The 13,986-nt window shown below is 39.7% G+C and overlaps 1 protein-coding gene across 1 annotated transcript in view; it reads left to right on the top strand.

Moving 5' to 3' along the window:
- The window catches only part of LOC130025969 (alpha-2-macroglobulin-like), a 45,445-nt gene that overhangs the window by 19,646 nt on the left and 11,813 nt on the right, over nucleotides 1-13,986 (top strand). The window contains exons 16-27 of the mRNA XM_056116640.1: nucleotides 3,245-3,412; nucleotides 4,012-4,126; nucleotides 5,838-5,958; nucleotides 7,056-7,284; nucleotides 9,008-9,134; nucleotides 9,482-9,603; nucleotides 10,128-10,179; nucleotides 10,478-10,561; nucleotides 10,816-10,992; nucleotides 11,294-11,381; nucleotides 12,554-12,710; nucleotides 13,803-13,877. Of these exons, the coding sequence (XP_055972615.1) occupies nucleotides 3,245-3,412; nucleotides 4,012-4,126; nucleotides 5,838-5,958; nucleotides 7,056-7,284; nucleotides 9,008-9,134; nucleotides 9,482-9,603; nucleotides 10,128-10,179; nucleotides 10,478-10,561; nucleotides 10,816-10,992; nucleotides 11,294-11,381; nucleotides 12,554-12,710; nucleotides 13,803-13,877 (1,515 nt within the window). The remainder of the gene's footprint in view (nucleotides 1-3,244; nucleotides 3,413-4,011; nucleotides 4,127-5,837; nucleotides 5,959-7,055; nucleotides 7,285-9,007; nucleotides 9,135-9,481; nucleotides 9,604-10,127; nucleotides 10,180-10,477; nucleotides 10,562-10,815; nucleotides 10,993-11,293; nucleotides 11,382-12,553; nucleotides 12,711-13,802; nucleotides 13,878-13,986) is intronic.

Raw genomic sequence — 13,986 nt, 5'->3', positions numbered from 1 at the left:
AGGCTAGTGCACATGCTTTGCATGCAGGAGGCCTGAATAGAATCTACAGCACCACATGGTCCCTCAAGTATCACTGCAATAATCTCTGAGCACCATACAGGGAGTACTCCTGAGTATCACCAGATATAGCCCCCAAAATAATGAAACAAAACCATGGTGAAGTGATATTGGCACGTTGGTGGTGGGTTTAGGGCAGGACGTGCTAACATTTATCCCTAAAGCATACATAATGCCTATAAACTAATGTCACCATGTTTTATAAAAAAGAAAAATAAAATTTTTGTTTTTATAAGAATATCAGCAATTAAGAAGCTATATGTCCCAACATGAACACAAGTTTTAAAGAAATTTGTCACCAAAAAAAATCATAAAATATTAATTGCTCCATGATAAATGACATTGCTAAATTAAATCTTTAATATTATTGGGTTTATAGAAGAGCAGCATAAGAATGTGCTGGAACAGAACAATTAGAAGCTATATAACAATAAGAGCAGTTTGTTTGTATCTTTAAATTTTCTTTTTTCTCATTTTTTATAATTTTATTTATTGAATCACCATGAAAGCAGTTACAAAGCTTTCGGGTCTAAGTCTCGGTCATACACTGAAACACCTGTACCTTCACCAGCGCCCATTCTCTACCACCAATACCCTCAGTATACCCCATTCCCACACCCTCCCCCTACCTGTGGGACAGATGACCTCCACATTACTCTCTCTCTCTCTACTTTGATCACATTCAATATTTTGGCATCAGACCTACCATTATTATTTGGGATTTTACCCCAACACTCAGATCTGCCAAAAAGGCAACAGTAGACAATTTGTTTTCTTATTGCTGGTTATGAATAACAGCAGCTACAGTTGTGGCTACGGGATTTTGAAATTCCGAAATTTTAACAATTGAATCTGGAGGGATTTCTGCCAAAACCTTCTGGGTTCCAAGATTTGTTCCTGAGTCTCTGGGATCATGGCTGTTAAGCAGCTGGATCAGGAGCCAGAGAGGCCATTTGTGGGCAGCAACTCAGGGTCTCATTGGGACAGGGAGGAAAGGGCCGGCTCTACTCCCATCCCATGAGGCCCCGCGTGTTTTGTCACTGAGGGCCCAAACCTGACTGTTCAGTGGCCTCTGGAGGATGGTGTTCACCGGTCTGCCAGAAGGAGCAGGCCAAGGCGTGAAACCTATTCCCACCTGGGGTGGCCCAGTGCCAGTAACCTACTGCAGGGACCGGATGCATTTCTGCCAAAGACCATTGAGTTTCGAGATTTTTTTCTGAGTCTCTGGGATCATGGCCTTTAGACAGTCTGATCAGGAACCAGATTGGACATTCCTCCAATTATATAGCTGAACCGGAGCTGGTTTGTGGGTGTGTCTCCACATACCTAACTTTTGGCCCTTTACTTTCTTGGTAGACTTTGCCCCATGTTTTTGTGGTCTGGCCAAAGGCACAACAGCAATTTGGGGGTATCTGGAAGTCTGAAGGCGCCATCAGGCTGCTGATGCACTCGCCTCCCAGGTACAGATTGACCTGCTGGCGGCACCATACCCCCCCTATATCTTTAAATTTTCAATATGAAGTCAACTGGAATAATATCTTACTATAATTTTTTAAAACCATCAAATTTTGACAGAGAAAAAGTTTTGCGAAATTTTTTAAACTATCAATAGTTTATAGAGGAAAGAACTTTTTTTTTTACTTTTTGACCTTTCCAATGGAGTTTTATTGAAAATATAAAAATACTTCTAAAATAAATACTAAATACATTTCAGTGTGTTAACAAGAGAATATGTAGAGAGCTATTAATATTTTATATCTGTATAACAAAATTCATAATTCTTAATATTCTCTTTGATTATAATAACACTGTAAACAAATCAGAAAAATTCTACTAATGTTTTCATAATCAATCAGGGGCTTTCTGATAGAAAGTGTTTTTCTATGAATGAAACTTTTGCTCTGAGTAGCACAAGAGATTCACTCACGAAATTAAAGTGTCTACTACAAGTGCCTTCTAGGTGTACCTATCGAGTGCCAAACTGTTGGTCATCTGGCAGAGAACTCTGGGAAAAACAAAAATCTACACTCTCATGAAACTTATATTTTCAATGAGATGACAATTGTTATATAACATACTATGAAAATCCATAAAGCAGAAGAGAGAGATGAATAACATAAAAGCCCCTGTCAATTAGAAACTGGCTTAATTTCTTTACACTACTCACTTTGCTAAGCTATTCTTGTCCAAAATATTTAAACTTCTATGAATGTTTTACAGTGCAACTATCAGAGATTTTAATGCCTAGTTTACTTTCCCCCATCAAATGAAGGCATCATTTGCAGTGATTTATAAAATTTTATAAATTGTAGAAAGATCTGGAGAATTTTGGGTTTTGTTTGATTAATTTCTGTTGAATCACTGTGAAAAAGAGCTACAAAGCTTTCATGATCATGTTTAGTCATACAATGCTTCAACACCCATCCCTACACCAGTGTACAGTTCCCACTACCAATCTGCCCAATCCCTTCTCCCCTCCCCCTGCCTCTATGGCAGACTCTCTCTCTCTCTCTCTCTCTCTCTCTCTCTCTCTCTCTCTCTCTCTCTCTCTCTCTCTCTCCTCCCTCTCTCTCTCTCTCCACTTCCTTCCCTCCTTTTGTGCATTATGATTTGCAATACAAATGCTGAGAGGTCATCATGTTTAGTCCTATACCCTCTTTCAGCAAACATCTCCCATCCAGACTGATCCCAACATAGTATGAGACTAACACCCAAGAAACAAGGGCCAGGAGAAGCTGGAACATTTTGATCCCATGAATAATATCCAAGGAAATACTACTCTGTCTTTTTTAGAGAAGATATACTTAATTATATGCCACATGCATTGAACATGTACACAGGAACTCTGCTACACTCTTAAGTCAGTTGCCAACCACATGGTAGGAAGAAAATTTTATCTCAAAGCTTTGCACAAAGTTTTTAGTATAGAACACTTCAATTTTTCTTAACAAACGTTTTCATTTATTCTAGAATTTATCTCTGAGCTGTGAAACAAAGTATTATGGATCTGAAGTGTGAATGCTTCACTTTTTTCCCTTAAAAACATTAAACATCTTAAAATCGTTTCCTCTCTGAATACTCTTGCAATAGAGGCACTCATAGGAAAACTAATGATTATTCTTTTCTCTTTGTACATAAGCAAAATAAACCATAAGTAAGTGTGTCTTTTGTTCTTTGCCTTTGTCAGGTTTATAAACTACTACCAGTAAATGACCTCAATGGTTTCCCTGAGAGTTTGAATCAACAGGAAGAAGACAACGAAAATTGTATTGATCACCAGAATGTCTATATTAATGGTATCATGTACTCTCCAGTATCAAATACATATGAAAAAGATATGTATAGCTTCCTACAGGTAAATCTCTACTCTTGTAGGTGGTCATTCTTAAGGTACACAAAATACTGTATATTGAATAAAAGTATTTTAATTTTTTATAGAATAGTAAGAATAATAGATCATAGAAAGGTCAAGTAACTTTTCTATAGTTGCACATCTTTTAATAGCAACAAGTCAAAATTGATATAGTTTGGGCTATTAATTTCATTTTACTAAAATTCTTTGCTATGTGATATTATATCCATAAATAAGATTGGCATTCTTGGGTTTTACTTCAACAACTATGCAAATATCCCTCCATAGATATGAACATTAGAAGTTTAATATTAACAAGTAGCAAGATATTACCAGAAGTAAGGTGCTTGCCTTGCCTATAACCCACTCCAATTTGATCCCCAGCACCGCCTATGGTTTCCTGAGCATCACCAGAGGTCACTCCTGAGCAGAGAATCAGTCAAAAATAGTTCCTGAGCAATGCAGCTTGTGCCCCCTCTCCCAAAATAAAAGTTAAATATTAAGCTAATTGGATTGTTTATTAAATTCAATAAAAAGAAATATGTGACAATATTTATTTTATAATATTTATGTACTAATTAGTGAATAATTTCTCTTCACAGGATATGGGCTTAAAAGTATTCACCAATTCGAAGATTCATAAACCCCAACTTTGTTCACAGCCTCAGCCTCAGTATTATCACGTTGCGGAATCTCAAAGACTGATGGCTTCTCCAGGTAACAAATATTATCATTGGTGTAGCACTGGAGCACTGTATCACTGTCCTCCCATTGTTCACCGATTTCCTCGAGCGGGTCCAGTAACGTTTCCATTGTGAGACTTGCTGTTACTGTGTTTGGCATATCGAATACGTCAAAGGTAGCTTGCCAGGCTTTGCCGTGTGGTTGAGATACTACTCTCGGTAGCTTGCCGGGTTCTCTGAGAGGGGCGGAGGAATCGAACCTGGCTAGGCCGGGCCGGCCGTGCTCAAGGCAAACACCCTACCACTGTGCTGTCGCTCCAGCCCATCATTGGTATATTGAAAATTAATCACCTGATAGAATGAACCAGCTAAAAGAATATTTTAAAAATAAGTTATGATTTTTAAAAAATGATTTGTGATTCAAATATATTAAGACTCTTCCTCAAGAGAACATAGTAATACAAATCCAAGATCTCAGTATTTCTACATATGCAAAGCCAGAGTCCTACATATGCAAAGCCAGAGGGAAAATAAGACAGACTATACAAAGTAGTAGAAAACAGAGATAGATAAACAGAATTAGAGAGAATTCATTCATAAAGAATCCACTTTTCTAGTGAAGGAGATATTAGCAGTTAAAACAGAGATCATTTCTGGGTGCAGGATAAATAGAAATGACGATGGCCAAGTCATAACAACAATATTACAAATTAAGTAAAGAAGTTCTTTAACCTCTCAAGAACACCTGCCAGCAATCAAATTGTCATCACTCAGATCAATAAAATGGGCTTTTTAAAAATTAATTAATTTATTTTGGTTTTGAGGCCACCTTGTCTATGATCAAGATTTACTCCTCACTCTGTAGTCAGGGATGATTTCTAGCTAAGGGGACTGACTATATGAGGTGTCAGGGGTTGAACTGGGTGGGCCATTTGCAAAGAAAATGCTCTACCTGCTATACTATCCCTCCAATCGCAATAGAGGGTATTTCTTTAATGAATCAGACAACAATCAAGCATTTAATTCTAAGCTGGTACTATCAAATCGCGGATACATATAGTTTGAAGATAAAAATTCTTAAAACTCAAGGAAAATGTTCACTGAGAATTGGATATGTGAAATTTAATTGTGTATTTTTGTAAAGTGTATTCCATAATTTAATCTTTATAAGCAATATTCTATCCATAAATTTATACATGGAGAATTACATACATGCACAGTTTTTCCACAGAACTAATTGCTACATATTCACCAGCACGTGATGAACAAAAGACAATGAAAGTGAGAGACCCTAATTCTGCTCCTCTGATACACTTAGGAATAAGTCTTTTTTGACCCTTGCTGTTCTGTGTCTGTTTCACAAAGATGCTGTCATAACTTCTGAATCCTTTCCTTAGCTGCCTCATTGGAGTAGACCAAGTGGAAATTTTGATTCCTGCCTTTGATTCTCAGTGGAGATGCAGAGCCATGGGCAGAAACTACTGAAGACTCACTTCTGCCTCAGTCCCTTTCTGCCTCTAGGCCTTTGTGTCCTCTAGGCCTAATTGTCCCCTTACCCCCACCCCAAGCTCACTCCTATCTAATCTGCCATAAATTATCTAAAATATCCAAAGAATTAGGACATCTAATACCCAAGACTCCTCTATTGATTTCTGTGTATGCCCTGATCCTGTTGATTAATTTTGAAGTACTTACTACAGTCTAAATTTTTATCTTGTTTCTGCCTCCACAATCACCCATCACAGTGACAGCTGAGTTTCGGAGAGGTCCCATGATGAATCTTGTAGAACGCGTTCCGGAACTTCCCAAAGAGACAGTGCGAAAGTATTTTCCTGAGACTTGGATCTGGGACTTGGTGGTGGTAGAGTAAGTAATTTGCTTTGTACATAAAAATCAACAATATGCCTTTCCTACTGTATTCAATTCTTAGATAATTTTTCAATATCTAAGTGTTCCTTTTATATACAATGCTATGTCTAGGAGAGCTTTAGTATAACCTTCCGTTACGAAGTCTAAGTAATCTAATTGTATCAGGGCTTATAAAATAATTTTCAAAACATAATGATATATCTAGAAAAATGGACATAAGGACTAAGTATTAACCAGGCACTACATAGATTGAAACCTTATATGAGATGCTTTATCGCTTCACAATCTTGAGTAAATCACAAAATAGTGTGTATAGTCAAACCAACTATACACAACTATACACTAAAAATACAAGTATATATTAGTAGTATTAGTAGTAGTAATTATTAATTATAATTATAGTAGTAGTAGTAGAATTGCAAACTATTCCTCTACCCTCAATGAAACATTGCTAGAAGTCTTTAGGAACATTTCCAATTACTTATCTAGGTTCTAACTATACTGTCTATCAAATTCCATTGTAACTGTGTATCTCCGGAAAGCTCTGACATACACTAGAATTGAAGAGAGTTTGAAATTGAGGACTTACACTTTCCCATTTCAAACTTGAGTGTACATGCAAGTCATGAAAATAAAATTAGTTTGATCACCTAACACTGATGCTGGGCAGAGTGATAGCACAACGGGTATAGGGCGTTTGCCTTGCATGCAGCCAACCTGGATTTGATTTCTCTGCTCCTCTCGGAGAGCCCGGCATGCTACCAAGAACATCCCACCTGCACGGCAAAGACTGGCAAGCTCCCCGTGGCATATTTGATATGCCAAAAACAATAACAACAAATCTCACAGTGGAGACATTACTGGTGCCCGCTCGAGCAAATCGATGAACAACAGGAGGATAGTACTATAGTGCAGTGCAATACTGGTGCTACAAACCTTGAATTGATTAAGAGCTGCAGGTTGTATTCATTAAGCCACATTCAAGTATGAACCACCCATGGGATGTGCTGGCATCAACGTGTTGAAGTTTTCCATTCCAGGAAGGACTTATTCACCTGCTTCAAATCTGATTTTCATGTTGCCTCCTTCCGCAGTGCATCAGGAGCAGCTGAAGTGGGAGTAACAGTGCCTGACACCATCACCGAATGGAAGGCAGGGGCCCTCTGCCTGTCCCAGGACACCGGGCTGGGTCTCTCCCTTCCCGCCTCTATGCGAGTGTTCCAGCCCTTCTTTGTGGATCTCTCGATGCCCTACTCTGTGATCCGTGGTGAGGACTTCACCCTCAAGGCCACTGTCCTAAACTACCTTCCCAAATGCATCCGGGTAAGAACCGCTCTTTCCAAAACTAAACATAAAGAAGGGAATTAAAAATTGCATTCCTAGGTATACAAACTCTCTGTATAAGACATACTGTCAAAGATACTCTCACAGGTTATAGAAACTACAGCTGATGCCATAACCGCATACCAGATTGTGACTTCAAACACGTTTCTTTTTTTTTTTTTGATGTAGTAGTACTGCCTTTTATTCAGCCATTGATTAAGCTGATTGAATTAGGCATGAATACACATTACTCTTTTTTAAATTCAGAATGTTAACTTATTTTTTATTATTATTATTTTTAATGGGCTGGAGTTATAGCACAGCGGGCAGTCCGGGCAACCCGGATTTGATTCCTCTGCCCCTCTCAGAGAGCCTGGCAAGCTACCTAGAGTATCTCACCCGCACAGCAAAGCCTGGCAAGCTACCTGTGACATAATTGATATGCCAAACACAGTAACAAGTATCACAATGGAAACTTTACTGGGCCCGCTTGAGCAAATCAATGAGCAATGGGAGGACAGTGGTATAGTGCTATTATTTTTTAATCACAGTAAGATACAGTTACAAAGCTTTCCTGTTTGAGGTTCAGTCATACGATGATCATCACCCAACCCTCCACCAGTGCAGATCTTCCACCACCAAGGTCCCCAAGTATAACCCCCCTCAGCCCACCCTCCCCCTGCTACTATGGCAGACAACCACCCCCATACTCTCTTTTGTATTGCTTGTTACGAATAGCATAATATGTCACGCAGATGCAAGAAATTAAATTAAATTAAATTCTATAATTTTAGATAATTAGGGTCTGGAGAAATCTCTGCAGCAAGCTTCTTGGTTTGGAGATTCTTTTGTGTGTCTCTGGACCGTGGCCTGGAGTTTGCCATCACTGGACCAGCGTACTTGCACTACTCATTGGGTTCTGGAAGTTGGCAGTCATCGGGGGTTTTTAGGGGGCAGGTGGAGGGACGACACCTGCCCCTGTCTGAGGCACCCCAGTGAAGTAAGCCTGGCTTAAAGTCTGGAGGCATCTCTGCATCAAACATGTTTCTGACCCTTGTTGTAGCCTCTTAAGGTTAGGAAACTTGAAGGGTGTGAAAACTTAAATCAGTAGCCTTCATTCGCTCATAAAAACTCTTCAATATTTCAATATGGGATTCCCACAGATTTAACTTTTCACTGATCACTGATTTTATTAAATCTTATTTTCCGGGGGCTAGAGAGATAGCACAGCGGGTAGAGTGTTTGCCTTGCACACGGCCAACCCGGGTTCAATTCCCAGCATCCCATATGGTCCCCTGAGCACCGCCAGGAGTAATTCCTGAATGCAGAGCCAGGAGGAACCCCTGTGCATGACTGGGTGTGATCCAAAAAGCAAAAAAACAAAAATCTTATTTTCCTCCACTGAGACCATAATTGTCTTTGAAACTTGGACACTGACAGTCAAGCTGAAGAAATGGCCAGGTTCCCAGGCCAGAAGAGAAATCCCGCAGGCAATGACCTTCCCTTGTTCCTGGTTTTACCAGAGGAAAGAGCAGATTTACTCAGGAAGAACCACTTCCAATATTTAACATGCCAGATCCACTTTCATGGCCCTCCGGTTTTGCTTTTTATCATCTTCAATATCCAGCAACCTGAAATCTAATCTCTCGGGGTACTTTGTTTTAAACTGTTCTTCCTCTGGACCCCATTCCTTATGATCTCTCTGTACCACGAATGGTTTTAGGTCAGTGTGCAACTGGAGTCCTCCCCTGCATTCCTAGCTGTCCCGAAGGAGAAGGAACAAGAGACTCACTGCATCTGTGCGAACGGCCGGCAAACCGTGTCCTGGGCGGTCACTCCAAAGTCATTAGGTGAGGCACAGTCTCTTCGAGACAGTCTCCCTTTAAGGATTCTCTATGTCTGTGGGACACTTCTACCCAACACCACTTCCTTAGGCCAAGATCTCCCCAGATGGTAAGATTTTCACTCTAGGATTCCCATATGGCTGCGCCTTCATCCCTACCCTCCTTCTCCACTGTGTATTCTCAGTATTGTTGGCCTCTAAACATGGCTGCCCCATGCCTATTCTTTATTTTTCTAGAACAAGAAATAAAACCTAAAACACATAGAGCATTTCTAAACGTTGGGGTCCTGGCGGCAAAGAAGAAAGAGGGATGGTGCTCATCTCTCCTGGGTCTTTTCTTTTTTCTCTTTCCAGGAAGTGTGAATTTCACCGTGAGTGCAGAGGCAGTCAAGTCTGGACAACCTTGTGGGACTGAAGAGACCGTGGTCCCCGAACATGGGAAAAAGGACACAGTCATCAAGTCCCTGCTGGTGGAGGTGAGCAGCCTGGGCATTTGATGGGTTACAGTGAGTCAGCAAAACACTGGTGAATTCAGAGGGAATTCCAAGTCTTAGATAGGAATGCTAAATAATATGATCGAAAAATGTTTCACGGCATCTATCTCTGGCCCTAGCGTTCTCTCTGTTCATAATTTTCCCCTGAGTTTATCATTGCCCACCTATTTTTCTTTGTTTGTTTGTTTGGGGGCCACATCTTGCAGTGCTCAGGTTACTCCTGACTCTGCACTCAGGAATTACTCCAGGCAGTGCTCCAGGGACTACATGGGATGCCAGGGATCAAGCCCAGATTGGCCAAGTACAAGGCAAATACCCTACCTGCTGTACTATCACTCCAGCCCCTTCTTCCTATTTCTTTTACTTTTTTAACTCATAGAATTTTTACACAATGCAATCAGTTCCAATTCTCTTCACCATCAAGAAGTATGTGATTATGTTAACAACACCCATGTCCTAAAAGTCTATGCATCCTCATTCTAACCTGTTTTTCTTTCCACCCAAAGCCTGAAGGACTGGAGAGGGAAACAACATTCAACTCCCTGCTCTGTGCATCAGGTAAGAGTCATCCATTGACCAAGGTAACATTGACTAAAGTCTGTAAGACATTTTGAAGCTCACAGTACTTTTTGCATTGATCCTGTATTTTCCTGCAAATCCCAAAAAATGGAAATTCATTTGACAAATGAGAAAATGGGTTCTTAGGTCTTTGATTTAAAAAATATATAACATTAGGAGGGACACCTCTTCATAACTTTAGATACGATGCTTAGTTCTGACTTCTGGTTCTTGGATATCCTCAGAAAAAGACAGCAGAAATGTCCATAATGAGCCACATGTTTGTGTATTTTCCTAGGTGCTGAAGTATCTGAAAAATTAGCTCTGAAATTGCCACAAAATGTGGTTGATGAATCTGCTAGAGCCTCGTTTTCAGTTTTGGGTGAGTGCCCTGCCTCGTTCAACATTATACTATATTGATAGTTTGCATTATATTTATTTTCCATAAATACTCAGTAACTTTATTCTTTTTTTCCCTTTGGTTTATTGCACCCAAGCATATGTCTCTGACTGAAAAATTTACCCTATTCCAAAATTCACACTTCTTTATCTCAGATGATTATTAATTTATTTTCAGTAATTCTGATAAAATCTAATTTTTCATCTTTTCTGACTTTACATGTCTCTGTTCCCTAGGAGATATCCTGGGCTCTGCCATGAGGAACACACAAAATCTCCTCAAAATGCCCTATGGCTGTGGAGAGCAGAATATGGTCCTCTTTGCTCCTAACATCTATGTGTTAAATTATCTAAATGAAACCCAGCAACTGACTCCAGAGGTCAAGTCCAAGGCCATTGGCTACCTCAATACTGGTGAGTGAAATTTTCAGAGCTATTTTAAGAACAGATTAGATTTCGGGGGGCGGGGGGAGTGGGTTGAGTCTGGTTTATCCTACTATGGTAGTTACTATGATAAGAACACTGTGACCACTAATTTAATGGAACCTGTGGTTTCTAACCTCCAATAAAATGTGTAGGACTTGATTCATATAATAGTCTAACATGTGAAAGCATAAACTAGGTAGTTTAATGAGAGAGGATGAGGAACTCTAGGTATTTCTCTGGCAGTAGCATAAATAATTTTCCATGCTGTTTCATGAACTTTCCATTTCAGGTTACCAAAGACAACTGAATTATAAGCACTATGATGGCTCCTATAGCGCTTTTGGCGAGCAATTTGGTAGTGGCAAGGGTAATACCTGGTAAGAAAAAGGCAATTTTTGTTGTCATTTTTTGCTTTTTGGGTCACATCCAGCAATGCACAGGGGATACTCCTGGTTCACGCACTCAGGAATTAACTCCTGGCCATGCTCAGGGGACCATATGGGATGCTGGGAATCAAACCCGGGTCAGGCCATGTGCAAGGCAAACACCCTACCCACTGTGCTATCACTCCAGCCCCCCACCCGCCACCAAAAAGGCAATTCTTGAAGCCCTATTTTTGTGCCAGATTTTTAAAAAATATATTGACACGGTCCCAAGAACTCTGTCACATAAGTATTATTAAACCAGGTTGGTTAATACAGTAATATTAGCAAGATAAAAGAAGAAAAATTGAGATTCCAATACATGTAAGACTTAGCTACAAAATTCTTCTTGCAGTAATCCACCTAGACACTTTTTCTAAGATATCTAATTTTTGATAAAAATAGCTTCTTTAACCATGCTTTTTAAAATGAGATGGTCTATGAATATATATAATTTCTAGATAAACTGTTTAACTTTAATTTACATGGTTTGTATCTGTGGTCTTCAATCATCAGTCCATTAGCCAGGTCTGGTCCATGGGTGGAGAAATGTTGAAAACCAATAGTCTTCTGCAGTGGTTATAACTGCCGGTCTTTGAACTGGTATGCAGGCAGGTGCCACTTTACAGGTGGATAAAGGTTGACAAAAACTCTTTTAGATCATGCTTATTCTGACTGAAAATAAGTTCTGTAATAAGAGTAAGGAAGTAAGACAGACCCAGCTCCTTGGGAATTTTCAAACACTGTAAAAGAGTGGTTTTTTTTCATCCCCAAGGGAAAGCTTCATTCAAAAGTTATTTCATGTAAGACCTCTATATGAGAAATTTTTTCTTTCCTTCTTTAGAAGGAAATCTCTAAAGAAATATTTGAAGCCTACTCAAAGAAGAAAAGCCTCAGTACTTTCAGAGTATTTAGACTCTCCATAGTAAATGCATTATGGGTCAGGAGGGAAATATGAAGCCTAGCATATTCTTCAAAGAGCCTAAGGGAGATGAGAGCTCTAATACACAAGAAAGCCTGATGGATAACTCACAGTGATGTCAGAAATGCCATGACAGACCCCTTGCTAGAAGAAGTTATAAAACCATTAGAAGAGTATCCATATCACCACTTCCTCCCCTGCTCAGGCTCACAGCCTTTGTGCTGAAGACTTTTGCCCAGGCTGAAACTTACATCTTCATTGACAAAGCACACATCAACCAAGCCCTCACCTGGCTGTCCCAGAAGCAGAAAGACAATGGCTGTTTCAAGAGTTCTGGGTCACTGTTCAACAATGCCATAAAGGTAAGGTGCTATTGGCAGCTAGTTTTGAATTATTCACTGTATCCTCTGAAAGAAAATGAAATGATTCATTGGTACAACTCTGTGAAAGACAGTGTAGAGATCTCTCAAAATACTTCTTAAGGTATAGTATATATTCCAGCTATTACATTCAAAGTACCTATTCAAAAATCACACCCGTCTCCCAAGAAAAAATAGTTTTAAAAGATTTATACACACCCATAATTCACTTAGACACTGTTTACAATAAGCGAACTATGGAAAGAACACAGGTGCTCCAAATAGATGACCTGATAAAGAAAATGTGGTGTAAAAATGTGATGTAAAAAAAATTTGCACAATAGAATCCTATGCAACCAGCAGAAAAACAATGAAATCGCACCATTTGTGACAACATAGGCCTAAATATGAATGAGAAAGACAAATATCAGGCCATCTCGCTCATAATGAGGAAGATAGAGAATCAAAGCACTGATGTGAACAAAGGAAACAAACCTAGAGACTCAAACCTGGAGCTGTGGTTCCTAGGGGGAGGAAAGGGGAGATTTCCTCTGGGTATGGTGGAACTTCCTGGCACCTTAGTGGTGGATGTGGAGTGATCACATGTTCTTCGAAAAGGCATGTAGGAATATGTGCAGTTGAAAAAAGATAACTAAAACTATCTTAATTTTTTAAAGTGATAGTTATTCCTTAGAGTATCCGAAGAAAATTATAGTTGTAAGAAATAGGGCATAGAACTTAAAGTTGGTTGTGGTACTTTGTCCAATGGGTAAAGGTAAAGGTAAAGGCCCTCCTGTTGATCATCGATTTGCTCGAGCGGGCCCAGTAACGTCTCCATTGGAGACTTTGTTGTTACTGGCATATCGAATACGTCACGGGGAGCTTGCCAGGCTCTGCTGTGTCCCATGGGATGAATATAAATATAAATCAGTTCCAGGATAGCAGAATTCAGAATGGAATAAGAGTGATTTCAGAAGATTAAAAGCTCTCTCTTGGTCTCTCTCTGGTCTTCCTTTCCTGATCACTCTCTCCCTCTCTCTCAACTCCTCCTCTACCTCACCCCTTCTTCTTCTGCCCACTCACACTCTCTTACAGGGAGGAGTAGACGATGAAGTGACTCTCTCTACCTATATCACCATTGCCCTCCTGGAGGTTCCTCTTCCTGTCACTGTAAGTATCATCTCAGTCCCCCGGGGAGAAATGGTTCTGTTTGCAGCGCCACTGCTGACCTTTTGTCTGAAATAATCTCCATGAAGAGCCAGAACCAACATTAACTTTC

The sequence above is a fragment of the Sorex fumeus genome, unplaced genomic scaffold, assembly GCF_029834395.1.
Source record: "Sorex fumeus unplaced genomic scaffold, SorFum_2.1 ptg000003l, whole genome shotgun sequence".
Taxonomy (NCBI): domain Eukaryota; kingdom Metazoa; phylum Chordata; class Mammalia; order Eulipotyphla; family Soricidae; genus Sorex; species Sorex fumeus.
The sequence above is the reverse complement of the archived record's forward strand: the minus strand, read 5'-3'. Positions and strand labels throughout refer to the sequence as shown.